Source organism: Ambystoma mexicanum, chromosome 2p, assembly GCF_040938575.1.
Source record: "Ambystoma mexicanum isolate Mex_15411 chromosome 2p, UKY_AmexF1_1, whole genome shotgun sequence".
Classification (NCBI taxonomy): domain Eukaryota; kingdom Metazoa; phylum Chordata; class Amphibia; order Caudata; family Ambystomatidae; genus Ambystoma; species Ambystoma mexicanum.
Window position 1 is genome coordinate 106,101,426 of NC_090923.1, and position 20,770 is coordinate 106,122,195.

The following is a 20,770-nucleotide window of genomic DNA, read 5'->3' on the forward strand; positions in this document are numbered from 1 at the left end:
GACGTTTCTGAAGCCTCCAGGCTGCAGGAATGCGAGCAGGCGTCCAGACTGGTTGGCCCCACCATTCCAAAGGGTCGAACCACCAGCAAGGGTCTTCTGGGATCAGTAGCCAGACAAGGCTCCACCGGACCAGTAGCAAGAAGTGGTTGCCAGGCCTCTTCAGGATTCTTCCTCGGATCTTCTGTTGTCTGCATTTGGCTCCTCTTCTGATCATGTGGGATGGCTGCAGGACTACTCTTCGTATGATAATTTCAGGTGAGCACAGAAACTCAGCCCTCAGATAGAAAGATCTGCCCCAGACCCATGCACCAGCAGTGGTCCAATTGGGGACCACTGTGGAACCACTGTGGGGCAAGCACATGCATATACCCCAGACACACCGAAACCAGTATGTGGATTGGGACCAGATAGTGTCAACCTGTTTCCTGGACTCGATCACACATGGTCTGCACTAGTCTTCTAAAGGCACTGCTTTTCCGGGCAAATGCATGACCATAAAAGGACTTTTCTCACCTGGTAAGACAGGAAGAAGGCCAAAGAGCAAAATGGCCAAAGAACAAGCAAAATACATTGTGGCATGGCCATGTTAGGACACTAGCCACAGTTAGTAGCCAAATGTGGTAAACGCAAGAGAGCTAACTAAAAATGTAGCTGCTGCCACCAGTCTTTCTTTAGGCACATTTAAAAGTAACCAGAAATCCTTTGAGCGTAGATCTAGGGTGATACAAAAGTATCCCCATTGAACTGCATTGGAAGATGCTGTGTGCAATATGTAAAAGTTACCTAAAGAGATAACAAAGTCAAAAGACAGTCTGAGGGACTAGTCAGTTTCCCCAAAACAAATGAGGAAAAGGCCAGTGGAGTGAAGCCGAATAAGGGTACAATTCACTGTAAAAAGGCAAGACAAGATGTAAAAAGAAAAGCAACATTTTTGGGGGTCCATACAATATGGAGGAAAAGTTGCTCAAAGAGAACTTTCCTAACTTTTAGCCCTCCCCACACCTCCAAACTAGGGACAGGGCACCTGGAAGGGTCTCCTGTTCTAGTCGGTTACACATTCTGTACAGCCCATCAGGTGCAATGTTGAGCACCTGGTCTATGCTCAATGGTGAAGTCAAAGCCGTGAAGGCTTATGGATCACCATAGCAACTTAGGATTCTCTCCTATCATGGCCATCAACCACTTCCAAGGCCTAGGGTCAGTCTGCACAGTGAATCGAGCCCCATGGATGTAGGGTCTCAACCTCTTATGACTCCACACAATGGAAATGCATCTCTTCTCCACTGTAGACCACCTGAGCTCTCTGACCCTAAGCTGGCAACTAATGAAACATATAGGAAGTTCCTTGCCTTTGCAATCTAGCTGTGATAGTTTTGCTCCTATCCCAGTGTAAGAGGCAACTGTCTGCACTATGAAAGGTCTTTAATAATCGGGTTGCCTGAGAACAGGGACTAGAACTAAGGGAAACCTTCAACTCTTGGAAGGCCTTCTCACATTCTTCAGACCAAGAAACATTCTTGGGTTTCATTGGAGTGGTGAGGGCAGTCAGAGGGACAGCTATGTTGCCATAAAGTTAATGTAATACCCAGTGAGGTCCAGGAAAGTCAACACTTAGGTTTGGTTAGTTGGAATGAGTTACCCTGTCTTGTACTGCTTGTACGTGACTGAGAAGAGCTTGACCAACATCAATTTCATGAGATAGACCACTGAACCCTGGCCAATCCGGTACTTGGTAGCCTTTATGGACAGGTGGGACTCCTGAAGATACACAATACAAACGGAGACGTAGAGCCTGTAACACAATCTCCAGATGTCTGACATGTTCTTTCCAGGTGCAGATAAAGACTGCTATATCACCCAGATATTTAATCCAAAATTCAGCTAACCCATTCAGGACATTGTTGACCAATCTTTTGAATGTGGCAGGTGCACTCTTCGCTTTGGCATTTTCTATCGGGGATATTTGGCAATACCCTGCAGTGAGATCAAAAGTGCTATGGTACTTGAAAGCACCAAGCTTATCCATGAATTCATAGATTCTTGGTGGAGGGTGATCATCATTCATGGTGACAGCATTCAGAGCTTGGCTGACCTCAAACTTAATGTCAGATCTGATTTGGTCTGAAGCACCACAACTTGATAGGTCTATCAATTCCAGTGATAAGGTCCTGTTCACGCCAATTTGTGAATCCTGGAATTGGGTAATACAAGGGTGAACATTGCCTCAGCAAGGTTTTCACCTCACCTTGCTGTTGTGTGGGTCAGTTGAGGGGCCACTAGGCTACCCTCCATGAAGTCCTGGGAAGGGCTGTCCTGGAACAGGACAAGGAGAGACTGTTTTCTCTGTCTCCCTTTCTGAAACCAAGAGCAGGGCTCCTATTTCATCCCTAAGGACGAAATCCTTCACACTATCCATGGGAAACTCTATGAAAGCCTTTCTATGTCTACCAAGGTCCTCTGAATAGTTTACCTTACTGAGATTTTCAACTTGGAAATGCCCAAACCATGAAATCATGATCAATAATTTGGACTGTAAACTTGATATAAGATATAAGAAGCCTTCTTTGGGGCTCCCTACGGGTTCATATAAAACTTTGAAGAGTTCCCAAGAATCCCTCACTCAGACCAATTGATTGGTCACTCAACTGTCCCCCACAATCAGAAGTCACTTCATCTTCCTTCCACACGGTCTGGCCACTACTGAACCTGAAGATTCTGCCTGAGTCGGGCACAACCTCTTCACAGGAGCTACATCTGGAAAAAATGTTCAGTTCAGTAAAACTTCAATGACTACCTTGGCAGTCATTATCTGATGTGGGTTGGCCTCAGGAAGCCAGGTGGTGTGCTCTACAGCCACCCACTGCTGGAGGGTGTACACACAGGTCTAACAAAGTTAGGCCTTGTCTCCTCAGCTACTGGTTCCCTACTGGGTGTGGAGCCTGGAGATTTTGAATTCTTGTTCTACTTCTCTCAGATTGCTGACAAGAAGAGGAGCGCCTACAGTGGGTTTCTTCTGGGACCCACATCGTGGGCCAGCAGGATTACATGGGAGACCACACTGAGTTACCTTGATGTCAGGATGGACTGCAAGGGGAATGTCATGCTTCAACTGCTGTACACCAATATGTTAAGATGGGTTTCTCAAATCTGGCCTGTTGGACAGATTTCAGGAGGCCATCCTAGTTCTAGTGAACAGAAGAACACTCAGGGAAACTCTGAAAAGTTAGCCAAACCCAATTAAGGTAAGTGTGGAGGTGTGGTCAAGGCTTAGTTTCAGGAGAGGTCACTGGGCTCAGGGGTCGACAATGAGTTCACAAAGTGAAATATACAATGATTCTGCTTAGACAGGTAAGTACAAATAAAACATAGGTATTATAGGCCCAAAGAGAAACTAGAAAAATGAATCAAGCAGGTATTATTATCACACACTGCTCTAAATATAAAACATATATAGAGTCACCTTTGGGTATTTAAATGCACACAAATCACGTATACACCTGAAAGGAACCTAAGTAGTTATGCAATAGGAAAACCAGTTCACGCAAATAGAAGCCCTAACTTTATAAGTCCAATCCCTAAATTGAATGGGGACTTGTGCTCAAAAGTCACAAAGTTCCTTCAGGAAAGGGGACAAGGGTAGGACATTTTCCTATGGTGGTACCAAATGTTCCAGAAGACTTCTCACAGCTTTTACAGTGAAGTAAGGTACTTTTCCTATCTTTTAGAACAGCTTTTTGAGTAAATAGTTAAAAAGCGAAGGAATGGAATAAATCAAACTTCATAAACTTTTAGAATGGGGGATATGGGGGGCAGCTGTAAGTATTGCAATTATTCCCTTTATTGCAATTTTCCCAAGTGACTTGGCAGGTTGCCTGAGAGTCGCTGCAGGTAGGTTTTTCTGCCGTTGGATCCAGTAGAAGATGCGCAGAAGCTGCAAAGAAGATTCCAGTCAATCCAGTAGCTGAGTGCAACCCTTTCTGAAGAATAAACGGAAGGACGATTTTGAAGGTACAAAGCAGTAGGAACACGAGAAGATGCCAAGACTTGTTGGTCGATGTACATACGAGGGCCTTCTCAGATAATGTAGTCAATCAGGGCTTCACTAGGACAGTTCCCGAAAAGGTCACCAGGCCTCTTTAGGAGTGGTCCACTGGTCTTCTGTCGGCTGCACAGCTATCAAGGATACTTGACTGTTTCTGAGCTACTGGAATGGCTGCAGGACTCCTCTTCTTACCCTAAATTCAGGCGAGTGATCAAGCTCAGCCCTCTAATGGTAAGGATCTGCACCACTCACTCAGCCAGCAGTGCTCCAGTCATGCACACCAGACTTACTGGCACCAGTTTGTTGATTGAGACCAGACCGTCCCAACCCACTTCCTGGGTCCACACATAAATGGCATGCACTAGCCTGCGAAAGCAGCAGCTTTCCCAAGCAAATGCATGACCATATTAGGCATTTCCTGACCTGAGAGCGCAGGAAGAAGACCATGAAACCTTATGGCAAAAGGAAAAGCGAAAGACTCTGCGGCATGGACGTTTTAGGACACTTGCCATATTTATTAGCCAGACCCGGTAAAAGTCTGCACTAAAATAAATGCAGAACTTGTAATTGCTGCCACCAGCTAGTCCTTACCTACAAAGGTATCCCCATGCACTGCCTTATAAGATGCTGTGTGCACTGTGAGAAAAGTTACCAAAACAGGTAAAAAGTAAGACAAACAAACAGTTTCCCAGCAACTGATAGTCTGGCGGACTGATCAGTTTCCCCATGACAAAATGAGTAAAAGGGCCCGGGAAGTGAAGCTGAAAAACAGGTTGAAAACAAAAGTAAAATGTTTGGGGGGACCATAGAATATGGAGGGAAGTTGCCTAAAAGAGAACTCTTTCCTAACTGTATATGATTGGACAGTGTTCCAAAAGGGACATCACAGTAGGCACCGTTCCTCAGTCATTGAGCATATTAATGAAGAGGACAGTCTGATGGGAGTAACAATGTCATCTCAGGGATGCCTTGCCTTAAATATTGACACATTCAAAATTTGTAATTTCCACACATACGACCCTTTCTCTCCAAAGTGAATCAAACAATGAAATTCCCACAAATTTCGTTGTTTGATTCACTTTGGTGAGAGCAATCTGGTGAGAAAATTAGTAAATTCATCGTAATAGCACGAATGGGTACTAAATTATAGATTTTTCCATTTAACTCACTTCTACATTTATATTTCAAATTATTTTCCCATCTCAAAGCGACCGGCTCATCCCTGCGGACACTTTGACATGACGCACTAGCTGGTGCCATTTCTTTGCAACAAAATGCAAATTCGTCTAATTTGCATACTGAAAATGACTTCACGCAAATTTCGTTTTTCTACCAACAAATAGAGCATTTTCTAGCTGAAAATTGCAAACTACAAATTAACTTTCCGTGAGCTTCTGTTCAAGAAGTTTGGGCAAAATAGTGAATTCCACTGTAAAAAAAAATTAATGTTTCTAATACAAAATATTAAACAGCATCTACAGTTTGGTCTGTCATCAACAGAGCATCTGGAGTCTTCAGTTCTTTAGCTGTTAGTTCTGGGATAATATTTACGACCTAGAGGCTGGCGGTGATAAGGTTTATGAAGTTCAAAGTCATCAGGGATTTTACTTTTTTTGCTGCCCCCCCTTGGACAGTTCCTGGTCTGTGGATTTTTCAGATTAACTTTCGTTTTTCCGGTTATTTTCTTTTTCTGCCTTCATAAGGGCCTGAGAGATGGAAATATCAGACTAGGCACCACAGATCTGCTTGAACCCCCATTAGTTCATTATCTTAAGCCTATTATACACAGATCCAACCCATAAAAACGCTGTTTTAGGATTTATATCTGGTCCATCCTCCACGTGACTTAGTTGCCGGCCAGTTCTCTTTTATTGGTGAGCCTACACCAGTTCCTCTCCGTGAGAGAGCATGGGATCTGTTTTCACATCTCATTTTGGAGGGAGGTGACATTGACAGAACACAGATGTCCAAGCTCAAACCTATAACTGATGCTTCATTCAGTTTCCTTTCTATTCATTGCCACTTTTAAAGTACATTTTTCATGAATGCAGTTTATCACTTTTGGTAAGAGTTGCAGGAAGTTTTCTGATATTTGGACCTCTTCATATCGGGCCTTGTCAAATATAGTTTTATTTGAGTGACTGCAAAATATTGCACATATTGCAGGTCGCAGCTTATGTGTTGTTTTTAAAATGACTTCTTGCTCTGGATTTTTTCTTATGAGTTGGACTTCCCTGCTGTGTAAATTTTAGAACATGTGCAGAAAGCAACTCATAAGGATAATAAGTGTCTGCCTGTGCAAGATCGTGTACTGGGGAAGCCCTCGTTTAAATGGAAAGATAGCATACAATGAAATCATCGCTAAAATCCTGTTTCCAGCTTGGAATGTAGAAAACGGTGAGTGTTGCAACTTTAGCATAGAGTCTCATTAAATGGGACTACACATTGATGTTCTACTAATCTCACGGGACTACATGGAGGCATGTGCGTCATATCCCTCTGATTTCAGATGAGAACATTTAGGAACTTAAACCTATGTGTTGTGATGGTGCTCTCAATTTAACTGCAATGATTCTGCGTCTTAGACCTTCTCCAGTTATTAGTGATCAATTGTTCTTTCTGGGGAATACAGCCTTGCTTCATCAGCAGAGGGGATTGAGCTTAAAATTCACAGCACAATTGATGAGCTTGGCAATATGGTTTGTAAGCATTTGACCCTCTGCCATCTGGACAATCTTGTGTTAATTCAGAAATTATTTTTAGAGGTTCCATTTGCTAACTTTGAGTCCCTGTTAGGGAGAATTCTCTGTTTAGGCTGAATTTCCTAACCTAGTGAGTCCCCCAGCCGCTTTACTGGATTTTTGGGGTTTATTTTTTTCTCCTGCCAAGAGTGAGACTCTTTTACCCACACTCTTGGGCATGATTTGAGTGTGTTTTTTTTGACTCTAGATGTGTTTGATGTGCTATGGTGTCTTTTACTCCATAGGGCTTCATGTGTTTTTGTGATGTGTGTTACACAGCACCCTCAGTGCAGTAACACAGGGATGTCATATTGACTCCCCAGTATAGACTCCATGACCTAGGACTGACTACTGTCTCCCAGGGCCTGTAAAGTCACCATTGACTTTACATGTCTTAAATTCTGAACAGAGCTAGTACAAACCATCATATTGTGGACGTACTGGCTGGGGCAATTCAATTGCCCAGGGGTCTGTTAGTCGAGGGGGCACGTCTCCGTCCCCCCTGATTGAGTTTTGGCTGGTGGCAGTGGATACTACTTTTTATATTCAACTGCAAATATTTCTCTATGGGATTTTCCCATTGTTCGAGGCTACTATCTTTATTTATTTAATTACGATAGCCTCGAACATACCGCCGGTTTATTTATTTAATATTAATTCTCCGGTTGGTATTTTTTGCCAAAACTCGGTTCTAAAATGGCGTTTGTGTTCTCTTCTGTGACTCCAACCCAAGTCGAGCCCTTTGTTCCACATTTTGGCGGGCTTCTCCACAGAAGCCCTCCAAAGTGGTGCCACTCTGTCTGGGGTACTTAGGAGGGGTGGAGGGGGATTTAGGCACCCTGGACTGAGTTGCCTAGGCAACTCAAGTCGCACTCTGTCCTGATTGGCCCAAGTGGTGAGCCGGCCGGCTCACCAGTTAGCATGTTTGAGTGACAGCTATGCTGAGTGAATGGGGGTTTTCTGCATAAAAGCAGGACTTTGGGGACTGGAACTTCAGAAGTCGCCACAGGACCTAAGAATCCAACGAGGAAGAAGCTGAGCCGACCTGCCACGACGACACCACCGGTGGAGCCCTGCTGGACCGTCTCACCACTTTTCCCAACGACAGAGGAGATCTCCCGCCGGAGAGTCTTCTTCCTTTGACTGGTGGGGATAACCAGTTTCACCATCTTTTCGCCTTCCCGGCGTATCTCGTGGCCGCCTTGCCTGTGCCAAGCACCCCGGCAACCGGGATACCACGTTTTACCACGACCGCAAATTAAAGGGTAATACCTTTAACCGGAAAACTCTGCGGCTGGTTTCTTCCCTAGCAGTGCAACGGCCTTCATCTTTCCTCCAAGTCGAGATCTTCTCTTCCCCTGGACGGCGACGAGACTTGCACCCGCTGCCAGGAACAACTGCCCCGCTGGAGGATCCTTTCCACTTAAGGTACCGTGTCCCGTCCGGCTTCCCTTGCCACCGACTGTGGTAGATTTAGTCACCGGCTTTCGAACCTGGGTCAGCCTGGGACACCCTGGCTAAACTTTTCTGAGCCTCTCTAAACTCTTTTCGAACTCTCTGCAAGACTTTCTAAGCCAAGTGTAACTGTGTGATCTTGGGCGCATTTGTGCTCTGCTCTCTCTAAGAGTGGGCCCAGCCCATGGACTTTGGCTCACAAGTGACTTTTGCTCTACTGCCTTGCTAATAGTGTTCTTAAACCTTAGAGTGGTGTACCTTCCCATATTCTGTCTTTTTCCCTCCCTTCTTCATAAACTTATTGGAGTGCCATCTATAGTTAAGCGCTCACCTCTGTATGGAAATAAGTGGTGTTAACTAAGACTTCTCTGATAAGGAACAAGGGTTGTATATATTATAATAGTAACTGTGTTTAGAGTGTTTTACCATAAGAGTGCTGGAGTGTTTCAAACAATGTGTTTTTAAATAAATAATTATATACTTTGCTTGTATTGTTGTATCTGAGTGCCTATTGTGTATACTTTGCATACTGCCTAACTCTTCTTGAGGGAAGTCTGACTGCTCAGCCACAGCTACCAGGTAAATCTGGGTGGTACAGACTGCTACCAAGTGGGTTTACTGCTAACACATGTAGTCCTAAATCTTTTGCAGTGTTCCCAAAGGTAACTGCACAGGTTTCTGCCTAACAGTCCCCTAAATGTTTTGCTGGCTTTCAGGTTTGCTCTCTTTTTTTTCTTTGAAATTCAAGGCTCTTCTGCTGAAGTCTCAATGGAGCTGCATATTTATTATAATTAACTGTTTTTACAGTACTTACGAATAACGAGTACATTGGTCAGTAGATACTGTGGATTTACTGTTTTTTGGTACCTTGATGAGAAAAACCGTACTGTTATGTCACTTTACCAAATGCAAATAAATTGTTGGCATTTAAAATAAGTTAGTGGAAAAAAACTGTAAGCTCGTCCTCATCAGATGACTTCAAAAAATCCTCTCTAACACCTTGTGATCATACAGGCAACAAGAAAATCTTCAAGATCAGTGTTGCAGAAAGTGGCTATGTTTGTTATTGGACCCCGGAAAGAGAGCCACCCCTCCTTTAATTCCAAGATGACACCCTGAAACAAGTACTTTCAGCATCTTTCATTGGTGGAACTAAAATTTGTCACGAGGAGCTTAATTTCTGGCAAAATTACAAAAGCATGTACAAACTGTATTCTGTGTGGACAAGACATCTGCTCCTCGCCGTCTTCATCACATACAGAGGTAGCTCTTCTGGCAAGCAGGTAGCATAAGCATTTATCACAAGATTGCTTATATCTTGCATTGCAGAATGCTATTCCATTCAAGGCTTGTTAGCCTCAAAGGTATCTGTGTTCAAACAACCACAGGTAATGTTGCTTATGTGCTGTTTCAAAGGCATGTCCCTAGAGATGTTACCTGCAAAATAGACAAATGGGCTTCTCCCTGGGGTTTTGGTAAACATCATTCTCTAGATTGGAGATCCTAGCAGATGCGCAATTCAGCCTGGTGGTTCACAAAAACCTTTTGGGTTAAGTTGAATTGGGACCTCTTGCCTATTGCAATAATGATTGGCAATCTCCCAGAAGTATGGATGAGACAGGATTGGATATGGGATAATGAACAGGTTATTCAACATAATGACTAGGGTACTGATAGTCTTATCTCCATACAAATCATTCCATCATTCTTAGAAGGACTCATCTTGACATCAAGTAAGTATCTTGGAAAAGGACTAGTGGGAGGAATCAGTGTGTGAGGGGCCAGACGCAGGATCATTCACACATAGGTGACCTGGCTTCACTCTTTAACGTTATGTCTTGAATGAAAGTTATGTTATGTTATCAGTATTTCTAACACACACGGTCGCCCAAGGGCATCATGGCGCGAGGATAGCACAAGGAGGGACTTATGAGTTACAGCAGTCTAAAAGAGACGGGTTTTGAGAAGACGGCAAAACTGAAGGTGATTCTCAATAGGTTTAAAGGTAACAGGCAGCTGATTCCATAATTTAGTTGCTGCGACAGAGAAAGCATGGCCACCTATCCTAGAAAAGTGAAACTTCAGGACCGTCACCAGAAGAGCATTAATAGAATTAAGAATTAGTTATGGTTGTAAACCAAGTGAGGAAAACACTTGGATAAAGCTTTCCACATCTTCATCTGTGCAAATTAATCCTTTGTTTTGGGTTGTGTGTGAAGTGTCAAATTGATCTTCAAACTAAGGTTTTAAAAGTTTTGGTACATGTATAAATGTTTTGGCAGTGTAGAATGAAGTAAAAATGCACTGTTTTTTTATTTCTTCATCTTTTCCATATCTTCCCTCCTTTTGTCAGTGGCCTGCACATTCAGCTGCATGATGAAATTCACTGTAAAGGATTGTGACCCGAATACTGGAGAGGCTGAGGACGAGGGCTACGAAGATGAATATGTGGTAAGGCCTTTTTTGTTTTGTATTGTGCAGCCATATAAATTGAGCTCTTGATATTAATTGTACTTTGTCATGGACTTAGGCAAAACAGTGTCGCAAGCAATTGCTACCCCCTTCTTCAAAGCCACATAGATGTTACAACCAATGGGTTCTGATCCGGTTTTATGCAATGCAATAGTGAGCAGGCAAAGCATCTGGGGCAGGTAATGGTTTTCGACTAAATGTCTTTTCATGAAAGGAGAAAATTAACCCAATGCCAAAGGGCCACAATGGGAAAAAGAAAAGTTAGCGTATTAGAATTTAGCCCATTTTCTTTTCAGATGGCAGGAACAGAGCACAGATGGGGGGAGCGAGAAGTTAAGCATAACTTTTGTTTGTGTTAAGGAGTGCACGGGTGGGAGTGGAGCGGATGACAAGCAAAGTGCAGTTCGAATGGATTGTGTCCTCCAACGTATTCCTCATCTTTAACATGTAGTGTCCAGGTTCGACGGCTTTGGAAATTTTTTGGCAGAGGGCGCCCTGCGACGATGTCATCGAGTCGATGTCCCTCGAAGGCCTCCATTGAGGGTGACATCATCGGATGTTTTAAGTAGCACGCACAGCGCCAGTTGCCTCAGTTCCGTTTTTCTGCAAACGTGTTTCCTTCGTGAAACTTGGCGCGCCTCGTACTTCTGAAGTATTTGATGTTGATTTTCGCTATGTCTTCGTCTTCTACTCCAACGACACCTCGTTCCGGATTCTAGAAATGCCGCGACTGCGGCTCCAATTTGTCTATCACAGACCCGCACCGAGCCTGTCTGTGGGGCCTCGGCGAGGGCCACGACACGGATACGTGCTCCAAGTGTCAGTCTATGACTGGAAAGGTCCCAAAGTCCCAACCTGCTGGGCTCTGCCTGCTCAGAGCGTCCGCTGAGCCTTCGACCAATGAGTCGAGAGGCGACTCTCCTCGGAGGGAGAAGTCCAGGCGCTCAAGGTCTAGGAGTGGTTCTCGCCACTCATCGTCCTCGTCCAAGCGTTTGAGGAGGAGGCACTGCTGGTCGCCTTCCTTGTCTTCGTCAGGCGGCTCCCCTGAGAGGGAGAGATGCCCGACCAAACAATCGATGCTGGCTTAAAATATTTGGTAAACCGGGCAAAGCTCCGTCTGTGCCTTCTGTAGAAACCGGCAGGGAGCGGTCTCGGCCAGATACTCGTGCACCCTCGAGCCAGAGTAAATGGTGTGGTCCACATCGGGAGCCCTCGATGCCTCGTTCGGACAAGGTATCGAAGGATTGATCGAGACGTGAGGAGAGGTCAAGGTCTTCGACGCCCTTGAAACCTTCGAAGCCCTCAATGCCATCTGCGCCATGCCAGTCGATAGTGCCCGTCGGGTCCTCCACCCCGGTCAGGCCTTCAACACCATTGCAGATGCCGTTTATGCCACTTTTACCAGTGCAGGTCCCACTGACTCTTGACCCTCCGAAGAAGGCAGTAGCTAAGTCTAAGTCAACTTTAAAGCCTCTGGGTACTACACCAGAGAAAAGCTATGCCTCTCTAACGAAAAAGGATTTTTTAAAGTCCCTCACTTCCATTTTTGAGGAGGAGGAGCGTTCGAATGAGGATGATGCCCCCTTTGGTCTCCATTTTGGGACCCCTAATGTACCTGAATGCCTCACTTCGGAGGAGAGTAGGATGCAGGATCTCTGTGATACTTTGCATAATGCTAGTGGAATAGACACTTCTCCTGAGCATGCTGACTCCTCGTACAGGTGACTGATGTCGAGGATTGTTGAATATTTGGGCTGGTCTAGACCTCCTGTGCATTATGATCAGGATAGTCTGACATTTTGGCAAATGGTCCGCCTACAGATCCAGTGTTACCACTCTGTGGCTCTGCAAAAAAGGGTGGCCAGGAATTGGGAAACCCCGAAGAATAATACAACAGTAAACAAGTCTCTTACAAGAAACTACCGCCCTTCGAGTAGCGACCCCGGCTACCTGTCAACTCGCCCCACTCCCGAGAGTCTGGTGGTCCAGGCAGCCACGGTTACCTCAAAACAGGCAGCGTACCCTACCATCCCTCCTGATGGGGACAATAAGCGTGTTGATGGATGGGTGCGCAAGGTATTTTCGGCAGGCAATATGGCGTGGAAGTCGGCCAACTCCACTTGTGTCCTGGCAAAATATTCGTACACTCTGTGGGAGTGCATATATGACGGCAGAGCATATACCCGAAGGGGAAGCAAGGGACGCTTCCTGGCTATTGTTAAGGACGGCAAGGAAGTCATGTGTGAGTCCCTTCAGTCTGGGTTGGATACTGCGGATAGCGTCATCGGGTCCATGGCTACGAGCACCATGATACGCAGCTGTGCGTGGTTGCAGAATTCGGGTTTTGCACCTAATGTGCAGGCTTGACTTCTGAACATGCCATTTGATGGGTCTCATCTTTTTGGCAGCAAGGCTGACGAGAGCCTTGAGAAGTTGCAGACTTCTAAAGCAGCTGCTAAGTCTTTAGGCGCAGCTGTTCGGTAACCTCAGCCTTTTCATCCTAGCGGACAGCAGTGGACGGGTAGATCTTTTCACTACTACTCATTTGGAAGGGCGAGAGGAATGGCCAGTCAAAGAGGCCAACGAAAATGTCCTCGTGGTGGACGAGGTAGAGGGGCCAAGCCAGCTCAAGCAGCAACCTCTTTACCATCGGCCTCTGCAACAGCCACTTCAAAACCGCTCTGAGTCCTTGAGTCACTACTTCAGATGCTTGGGCTCTGGAAACAATAGCCCACGGTTACTGCCTTCCTTTTTCTAAAGAAGCCTCAGACCAATCCACCGGGGAATCGCTCTTTGAGAATTCCGGATCCGCTCCTTGTGCAGGAAATATTGACCCTGCTAGAGAAAGGCGCTATAGAACCAGTGCCTGTGGCGGAGAGGAACAAGGGTTGGTATTCCCCATATTTTTTGATTCCCCAAAAGGACGGGCGACTGGGACCCATTTTGGACTTGAGATACTTGAACAAGTTCCTCAGGAAGGACAAGTTCAAGATGGTTGCTTTTTCTCAGATCCTTCAGGCCCTCCAACTTCAAGATTGGTTGGTGTCATTGGACCTTAGGGATGCTTTTTTTTCATGTGTCGATCCATCTCAAGCACAGGCAATACCTGAGGTTCGCCCTTGGCGGCTAGCACCATCAGTTTCGAGTCCTGCCATTCTGGTTGACCTCTGCCGAGGGTCTTCACCAAACTGATGGTGTTAGCGCATCTCTAGAGTGGGGATTCACGTCTACCCCTATGTGGATGATTGGCTGATCAGGTTGTGTTCTCCTGAACAAGTCTTGGATCATCCCAACATTACCTGCCACTCCCTTCACAGACTGGGCTTCTCCCTCAATTTCAAGAAGTCCCATATGACACCTTCCCAACAGCTCCAGTACATCAGGGCTTTATTAGACACATGCTTGGGAAAGTGCTCGCCACACAGGGTGAGGGCTCCAGACATTCTCCAGATGGTAAACAAATTCCAGAGTGCCCAGAGTCTTCTGGCCTTTGAATTATTGAGGTTGCTCGGCCTCGTGGCAACCTGCATTTTTCTGGTGCCGGAGGCCAGCCTGAGAATAAGATCCCTTCAATGGGCTCTCTGAACACAATGGTCCCAGTTCTCAGGACGGATGTTGGACCTCCTTCAGATTCTGGCCGGGGTCTCACTGGGTCTTCTGTGGTGGGCCTGTGAGGAAAATCTTATGAAAGGAGAACACTTTTGGCAACCATGGCCGGAGATAACTGTAGTGACGGACGCCTCACTCACGCCAACAATCTGACTATCAGCTGTTGTTGGTCTCCATGGGAGTCCAAACTACACATCAATCTTTTGGAGCTGAGGGCCATTAGGCTAGCACTGAAATCTTTTCAGCCGTCTGTACGGGGGACCCTAGGAGAGCATTCATCTTTTACTTTTCCAGAATCTTCAAGTTGAGAGTGGACGACCAGCTGTTTGTGGGATATACAGGGCACAAGCTAGGCCAGGCTGTTTCTAAACAGACCTTGTCTAGGTGGATCATCCTATTTCTGAATGCTATAGATTGGCAGGTAAGGACCCTCCTGAGGGCTTGCATGCTCATTCCACCAGAGGCATGGCCACGTTGACAGCCCTGCAAAGGGTGTCCCTATTAAAAACATCTGTGATGCTGCAACGTGGTCAACGATGCACACGTTTACTAAGCATTATTCTCTGGATACTTCCCATGCTCAGGGTGTTGCTTTTGGTAAGGCAGTACTTTACTCTGCCTTTTAAAAACAAATGTTTAAATTCTTCACCCTCCACCTATCATGGATACTGCTTTGAGAGTCTGTCAAAGATGAGGAATACGTTGGAGGACACAATCCATTCAAAGTACAAGTTACTTACACCTGGTAACGTTCTTTCGACTGGATGTTCCTCCAACGTATTCCTCATCGCCCTCCCAACCTATCCCTCTGCAGAATTTCCCATGCTATTACAGCTTTCGTACCAACAAGGCTGAGAACGGTCAGGTCCACATTATGGGCATATCTACTACACTTGGAGGAGAAAAAACAGAACGGAGGGAATGGGCGCCATACGTGCTACTTATAACATCCGATGACGTCACACTCAACGAAGGCATTCGAGGGACATTGACTCGACACCATCGACGCAGGGCGCCCTCTGCCGAAAAATTTCCAAAGCAGCCGAAGCTAGACACTATTTGTCAAAGATGAGGAATATGTTGGTGGAACATCCAGTCAAAAGAACTTTGCCAGGGGTAATCTTCTGTCCCTTAAAGCTTGAAACGCACTTTGTGAGCCTTCTCATTGGAGAACATGGCCACCCTGGATGCTAATCTGCATTGTTTTTGAAGGGGTTAACAAATAACAGCAAAGTGATTTCTGTTTGATTTCAGTAGAAGGCACTTGATAAGGTGTAGGCTCTGTGTGATTTAGCCACATAAAAAGACATGATTTATTTATCGGGCAAAACTCCTTCTGCCTGAAATGTGTGTGCAGGGAAGACCATTTCAGCTAAGCAACATATGCACAGAAACACCCAGCAGCCATCTCTGGAAGTGCACCCCCAGCTCACAGCCACTAAGCAATTCATTTGGCTATTCAGATCCTCGGGTTTCCACAGGACTACAATGTGACTACATGTGATGCCTGAAGATGTTTTCTACACAAACCACTGAAGACGAGGCAGAAAATACTATGGCAGTGAAAACCCATGGAGGTTGTTAAATTTGCGTCGCCAGTAAAAGTTGAAGGCAAATTGGGGGTGGAGGCAATGGAGGGAAATTGCCTCAGTGTCTAAGGCGAAGTACCAGGAGATCGAGTTAATGCAGCTAAACCTTCAGAACCCGCATGACCTAGAAGAGGTAGCATCTAAATGGCCCCTCAAGAGGATATCTCTTTAGATGTTAGGAAAACACCAGAGGAAAAAACACATGTGCACACAAACAACCATAATCAGGTGATAAAATCAGCAGGGCAAAACGACTCCACACCCACATCACCTGTGATGCAAAGACCAATACTTTGCCAGAACGTTTGAATCCAAAACATCATGCAGTGATTTTGGAACCAAAACCTACATCAGCACCATTGGGCCTGAAAGTTACAACTTTGCAAAGTCTCTAGGTTAAAGTACTTTAACTGAGAATGGTGACGAAAAGGTCAACACAGACATATTTCCATCAAAAATGTATGGCACCGGAAGTGGATTTTCCAAATTAGGTGCTGAAACTAAAGTCAGAGCTGGGATTGTTTTAGCAATATCTTTAATGATTTAATATATAAGAATATAGCGTGATGATACATTAAAAAATGACAGAGATCAAAGTTAAACCAACAAAGTTATTCATGCCATAACATAAATAACTCACAAAATAGACTCATAGGGAGTGATTTTTTACAATCATTATTATGAAAGGAGAAAAAAATAACCATGTGAATCATAGACCACGGTCATAGGACCATAGGCGTATAACTCCTCCACAATAACCACAAAAAATAAAAAAAACAATATCTATATACGGTGCGCTAGGGGCCGATTCAAGTTTCTTCATATCGAAACATTGCCCGAATGGGGGGGACATATGCACAGAGAAAAGACATGAAATACACTTGGAAATCAGAAGCATATGAAAAGTGGTGGGACCACTTTTGGTATCAAAGATACTAATTCCAACTTCAGCATTAAAAAAGCTATCAAAATAACTGGTCTAGAAGAATCTCCTTCCCCTGCGCCCCCACAACCCTTCATTGAGGTCAGCATCATCAATAAATGGCATCCATATCACCCTGTATTTCCAGAATTAATTATGAATTATGACTGTATTCCTCTCCATTGTTTGATTTCGTATGACTTGTGCCACCAAATGTCCAGTCTCTACATATGGACTATGGTCAGTTTGGCACCTAAGAGGTATGTCATCAGTTTCCGCATTGGGGATTGTATTGGCTAGTCATTATTTTGGCCTAAATAACCTAGTAGCACCAATTAAGGGTCATAAGGTATTGTGCATCTTATTACTTGAAGATCTATGAAAGTGTTCCAAAGGGTAAGTAGATGGGTTTCTCACGCAGTGATATCACTCTAGGGGAGGCTCTGGGGTGTTCCTTGATTAGACCACCACTGATCTGAAAAATAGGGTGAGGACTTTACGCCCATGCAAACCTATGATGTATGGGGCAGGAATAGTTATGCTAACTTTTCCCCCCCTTATTTTGATTTCTTCAGCAACTACTTCAGGGGTTCATAAATCCACTGGGCCCAATTCAAGGCTTTGTCCAAGTGAGGGCCAAGGGCCGCGTGTGTACAAGGTCACTTCCGAGCATCTGGATTGGGTCCGGCTAGTTCGTGGCTCCAAGCCCCGGCAATACAGTCCTGTAGATTAGACCGCTGGACACCCTTAGCATGATAGGATGCAGACCTTCACAGGATGAGAGACCTCAGGAGAGCCTAAGGACATGAAGAAGGGGGGATTCCATGGCAGTCACCACAGTCAGAAGGTGACTGGCAATACCCGTAGTGCAAATAAAGGAAGGACGGTTGAAACTGCAGGAGCAGGCTTCTTATTACACAAGCTGAAGATCCACCAAGTTCCAAGGATGCGCTGAGAACAGCAATGGATGCAGCGAGGTGGCAAGAAGAGAGCTGCTCAGTGCCCTAAGTGTTCCAGGGACACTGCCACAGGCTTTAGAAGATAAGGATCTTCAAGCAGGGGTCAGGACAGGTTGTTCCCAACAGGCATGGGGTTGAAGCGCCGACAAGGGCCTTCTTGAGAGGAGCATGGCTTCATCAGAACTGGGCTGGAGGCAATGCTGGTCAGCTGCAACAGTTGTCCTTGGGTCCTCAGCATGCTTCACTTCTTTGTATGGGACGAGGATCTGTCGACTGGCTGCAGGAGTCTTCCTTTTATCCAGGATTTGGACATTCAACCTTGCATCTGCCCAGCAACAGACGCACTCTGGCTCTGATGTGGACTGGGTCCAGACAGAACCTGCACCCACATCCGACCACACATAGACCACCACTTTCCCCGGAAAGAGCTTTCCAGATATGACAATTCCGGACCCGAGAGAGCAAGCAGAAGACAGAATACAAAATGGCCAATGGACAGGCTAAAATCTCATGGTACGGCCATTTTAGAGTACATGGTAATCTTTATAGCATTATGTGGTAAAATCCAAAAGCGCACAAGTAAAAACGTTAAATCCCGGGAGATTATCTGCGGTCACCAGCTCCTGGACCTATTGTAATTGTAACCACAGAGTGACAAAATAATGCGTTCTAAGGATTCAAAGTATCCTATTTACACTTACCTTTATGGTGACGTTTGCCGCTTTAAAAATGCAACTATTCCACTAAGGGAGACCGGCTCTCCCAGTACTGATCGCATTGGGAACTGATCAGTTTCCCCATAACGGTGAGCAACAAATCCAAGAGAAGTAATGCAGAGGGCTTGACTTGCGCCTCCAAAAAGTCAGGTCTGGAAGTTGGACAATAGCAAAAAGATAGGGTGTCCCATAGAAGTCTGTGGGAGGAAAGGGGCAAAAAGAAAATCTTTCCTGAGACTGGGAGAGGTTATAGTTACAGGTAGAAGGAGGACCAAGAGACCAGCCGGAGAAAGGAAGGAGCAGCAGACTGTGAAGGCAGATTGTAGAACAGGTGAATGTATTTGCTAGGGAATGGAAGGAGTACTGCAGTTTGAGTGTGCGTGTTTGTGTGGGAGTTGATAGAGGAATTAGTGTAATGACTGTGAAGCAGACAGTACTCAGGGATGTCATTTTGGAGTCGGCAGGGGTCACAGCTGCGACCCCTGTAGTCTCCCTTGCGACCCTATAGTAAAAAGAAATTAGAGGGGTCGCAAGGGAGACCGCAGGGGTAGCAATCCCCAAATAACACCCCTGAAGAGTGCGCCTCTACCAAGAGCCATACTATGTATACAGATGAGATCCCACCTTCATAAATGCTCAATATATGTACAGAATTACGTTGATATTGCAATTTGGCATTGCATAGTATGGAAACAGGAGGCTTCAGGTTCAGAAGTGCATTGCTTCTCACTACGCTGTCAGCTGACCGTGTTGTGTCACTGCTTTGTCCAGGCTTGACACGCTCTTTGATCCTGTTGCTGGAAGCACGTCACCCAGTGCACGGAAGCGGAGCATTCGCGCTGATTCGCTGTGACTGGCCAGGGCATGGTGTCTGTAGAGTAGCTCAAATGGTAGGTAAGTTACTGTTACAGGTAGTTGAGATTGAGTGCGTGGTGCAGTGAGCAAAGGCGTCTAGGAGGTTCAGTGATGGAGTTCTGATCGCAGCAGCAATGGGCTTGTGGGCAGGGTGGGAGAGGGCGCAGGCCGTTGCTAGGCTTCAAACATCTGACGGCGCCGCCCCAGGTAGCATGGCAAACTACTCCTCCAGTCCTTTCCCAGGGCTTTCTGCAACATATTCTCTCATCTAGCCCTCCAACTCCATGCTCGGGGCTGCACAGACTTTCCTGTAATTCTGCAGTGTTCATATGGCTCTTCAGTGTGCCCTTTGTCTGGGATCGGCATAGATTCCAGACCATTCCAAAGTGATCAAAACAGTGGCAGTCGCTGTTTTTCCAAAATCGTAACTCACACGAGCATCATCATCCAAGTTGTCGCCATGTCTTCACAATTTCCCTCCAACCATTTGCCTTTCCTCTCAAGTGAAGAAATACACACTTGCTACCTTCTCCACTAGTGGTCAAGTTCATGTGATGTCATTTACGCTACCCCTGGCATTTTGGTGAAATGACGTCCCTGACTATACTGGGTGAATAAAGGGTGCTTGAATAGTGTGGAGGAGACTTGTCGGCTAAAGCAAGCCGATGCCAGCAGAAGCAGGTTAAGAAGTACTGAAACTAGAACCACATTCGACACTTAGGAAATACCTCTTCCTCAGACAAAGAAATATTGGAAACCCCAATAATCGCCGCAGACCTCGTTCTTCGGAACGTTGGTTCCTTCCCCCTCATACGGCATGAAGGATCTGTTACAGGCCCTAGTTGAGAGCCAGCTAGCCATCATTCTCCAAAAAGGTATTCGCCTATTTGACCTAATGACCAATTTGATCGTTTTTTGCATGGGTGATTTGGCCTTCGGGGGAATTTGCTTGCATATTTTGCAAAATAGCAACCTTGGAGAGCAGGGGTTGCAGGGGTGTCTCCCGCTCCCCATGTTTGATATTTCCCCTGCCTGCTTAAAATTGGAGACTGGGGACAACATAAAAAATGCATGTGCATTTAAATTGGGCCCCGACCAGAGATATTGCGGTCAGTTTGCTGCGAACAAAAACAATTTGGTCAAACACACTCAAATCTCTAACAAAAGGCCCTTGCCGCTCTACAGTGTGTCATGGCAGAGTGGAGGGCGCAATCTGCCGGCCATATTACAGAAGTTGGGCAATGGGGAGATCGTGGCAGCTTTCTTTGTTTCCCTTTTTGTTATTTTACCCTTTTTTTGTAACTGTAACACTGCACACTGCATCTTACAATGCAGTGGGTATACTTTTGTTTCAGGAGTACAATCCAAGGGTGTTTATTGGAAAGGTATAACACTCAGGAGCTCCTAATG

At 45.5% G+C, this 20,770-nt stretch overlaps 1 protein-coding gene across 1 annotated transcript in view; it reads left to right on the top strand.

The window, feature by feature from the left end:
• Nucleotides 1-20,770, top strand: part of COPG1 (COPI coat complex subunit gamma 1) — a 569,339-nt gene that overhangs the window by 480,316 nt on the left and 68,253 nt on the right. The window contains exon 21 of the mRNA XM_069643344.1: nt 10,592-10,689. Within this exon, the coding sequence (XP_069499445.1) occupies nt 10,592-10,689 (98 nt within the window). The remainder of the gene's footprint in view (nt 1-10,591; nt 10,690-20,770) is intronic.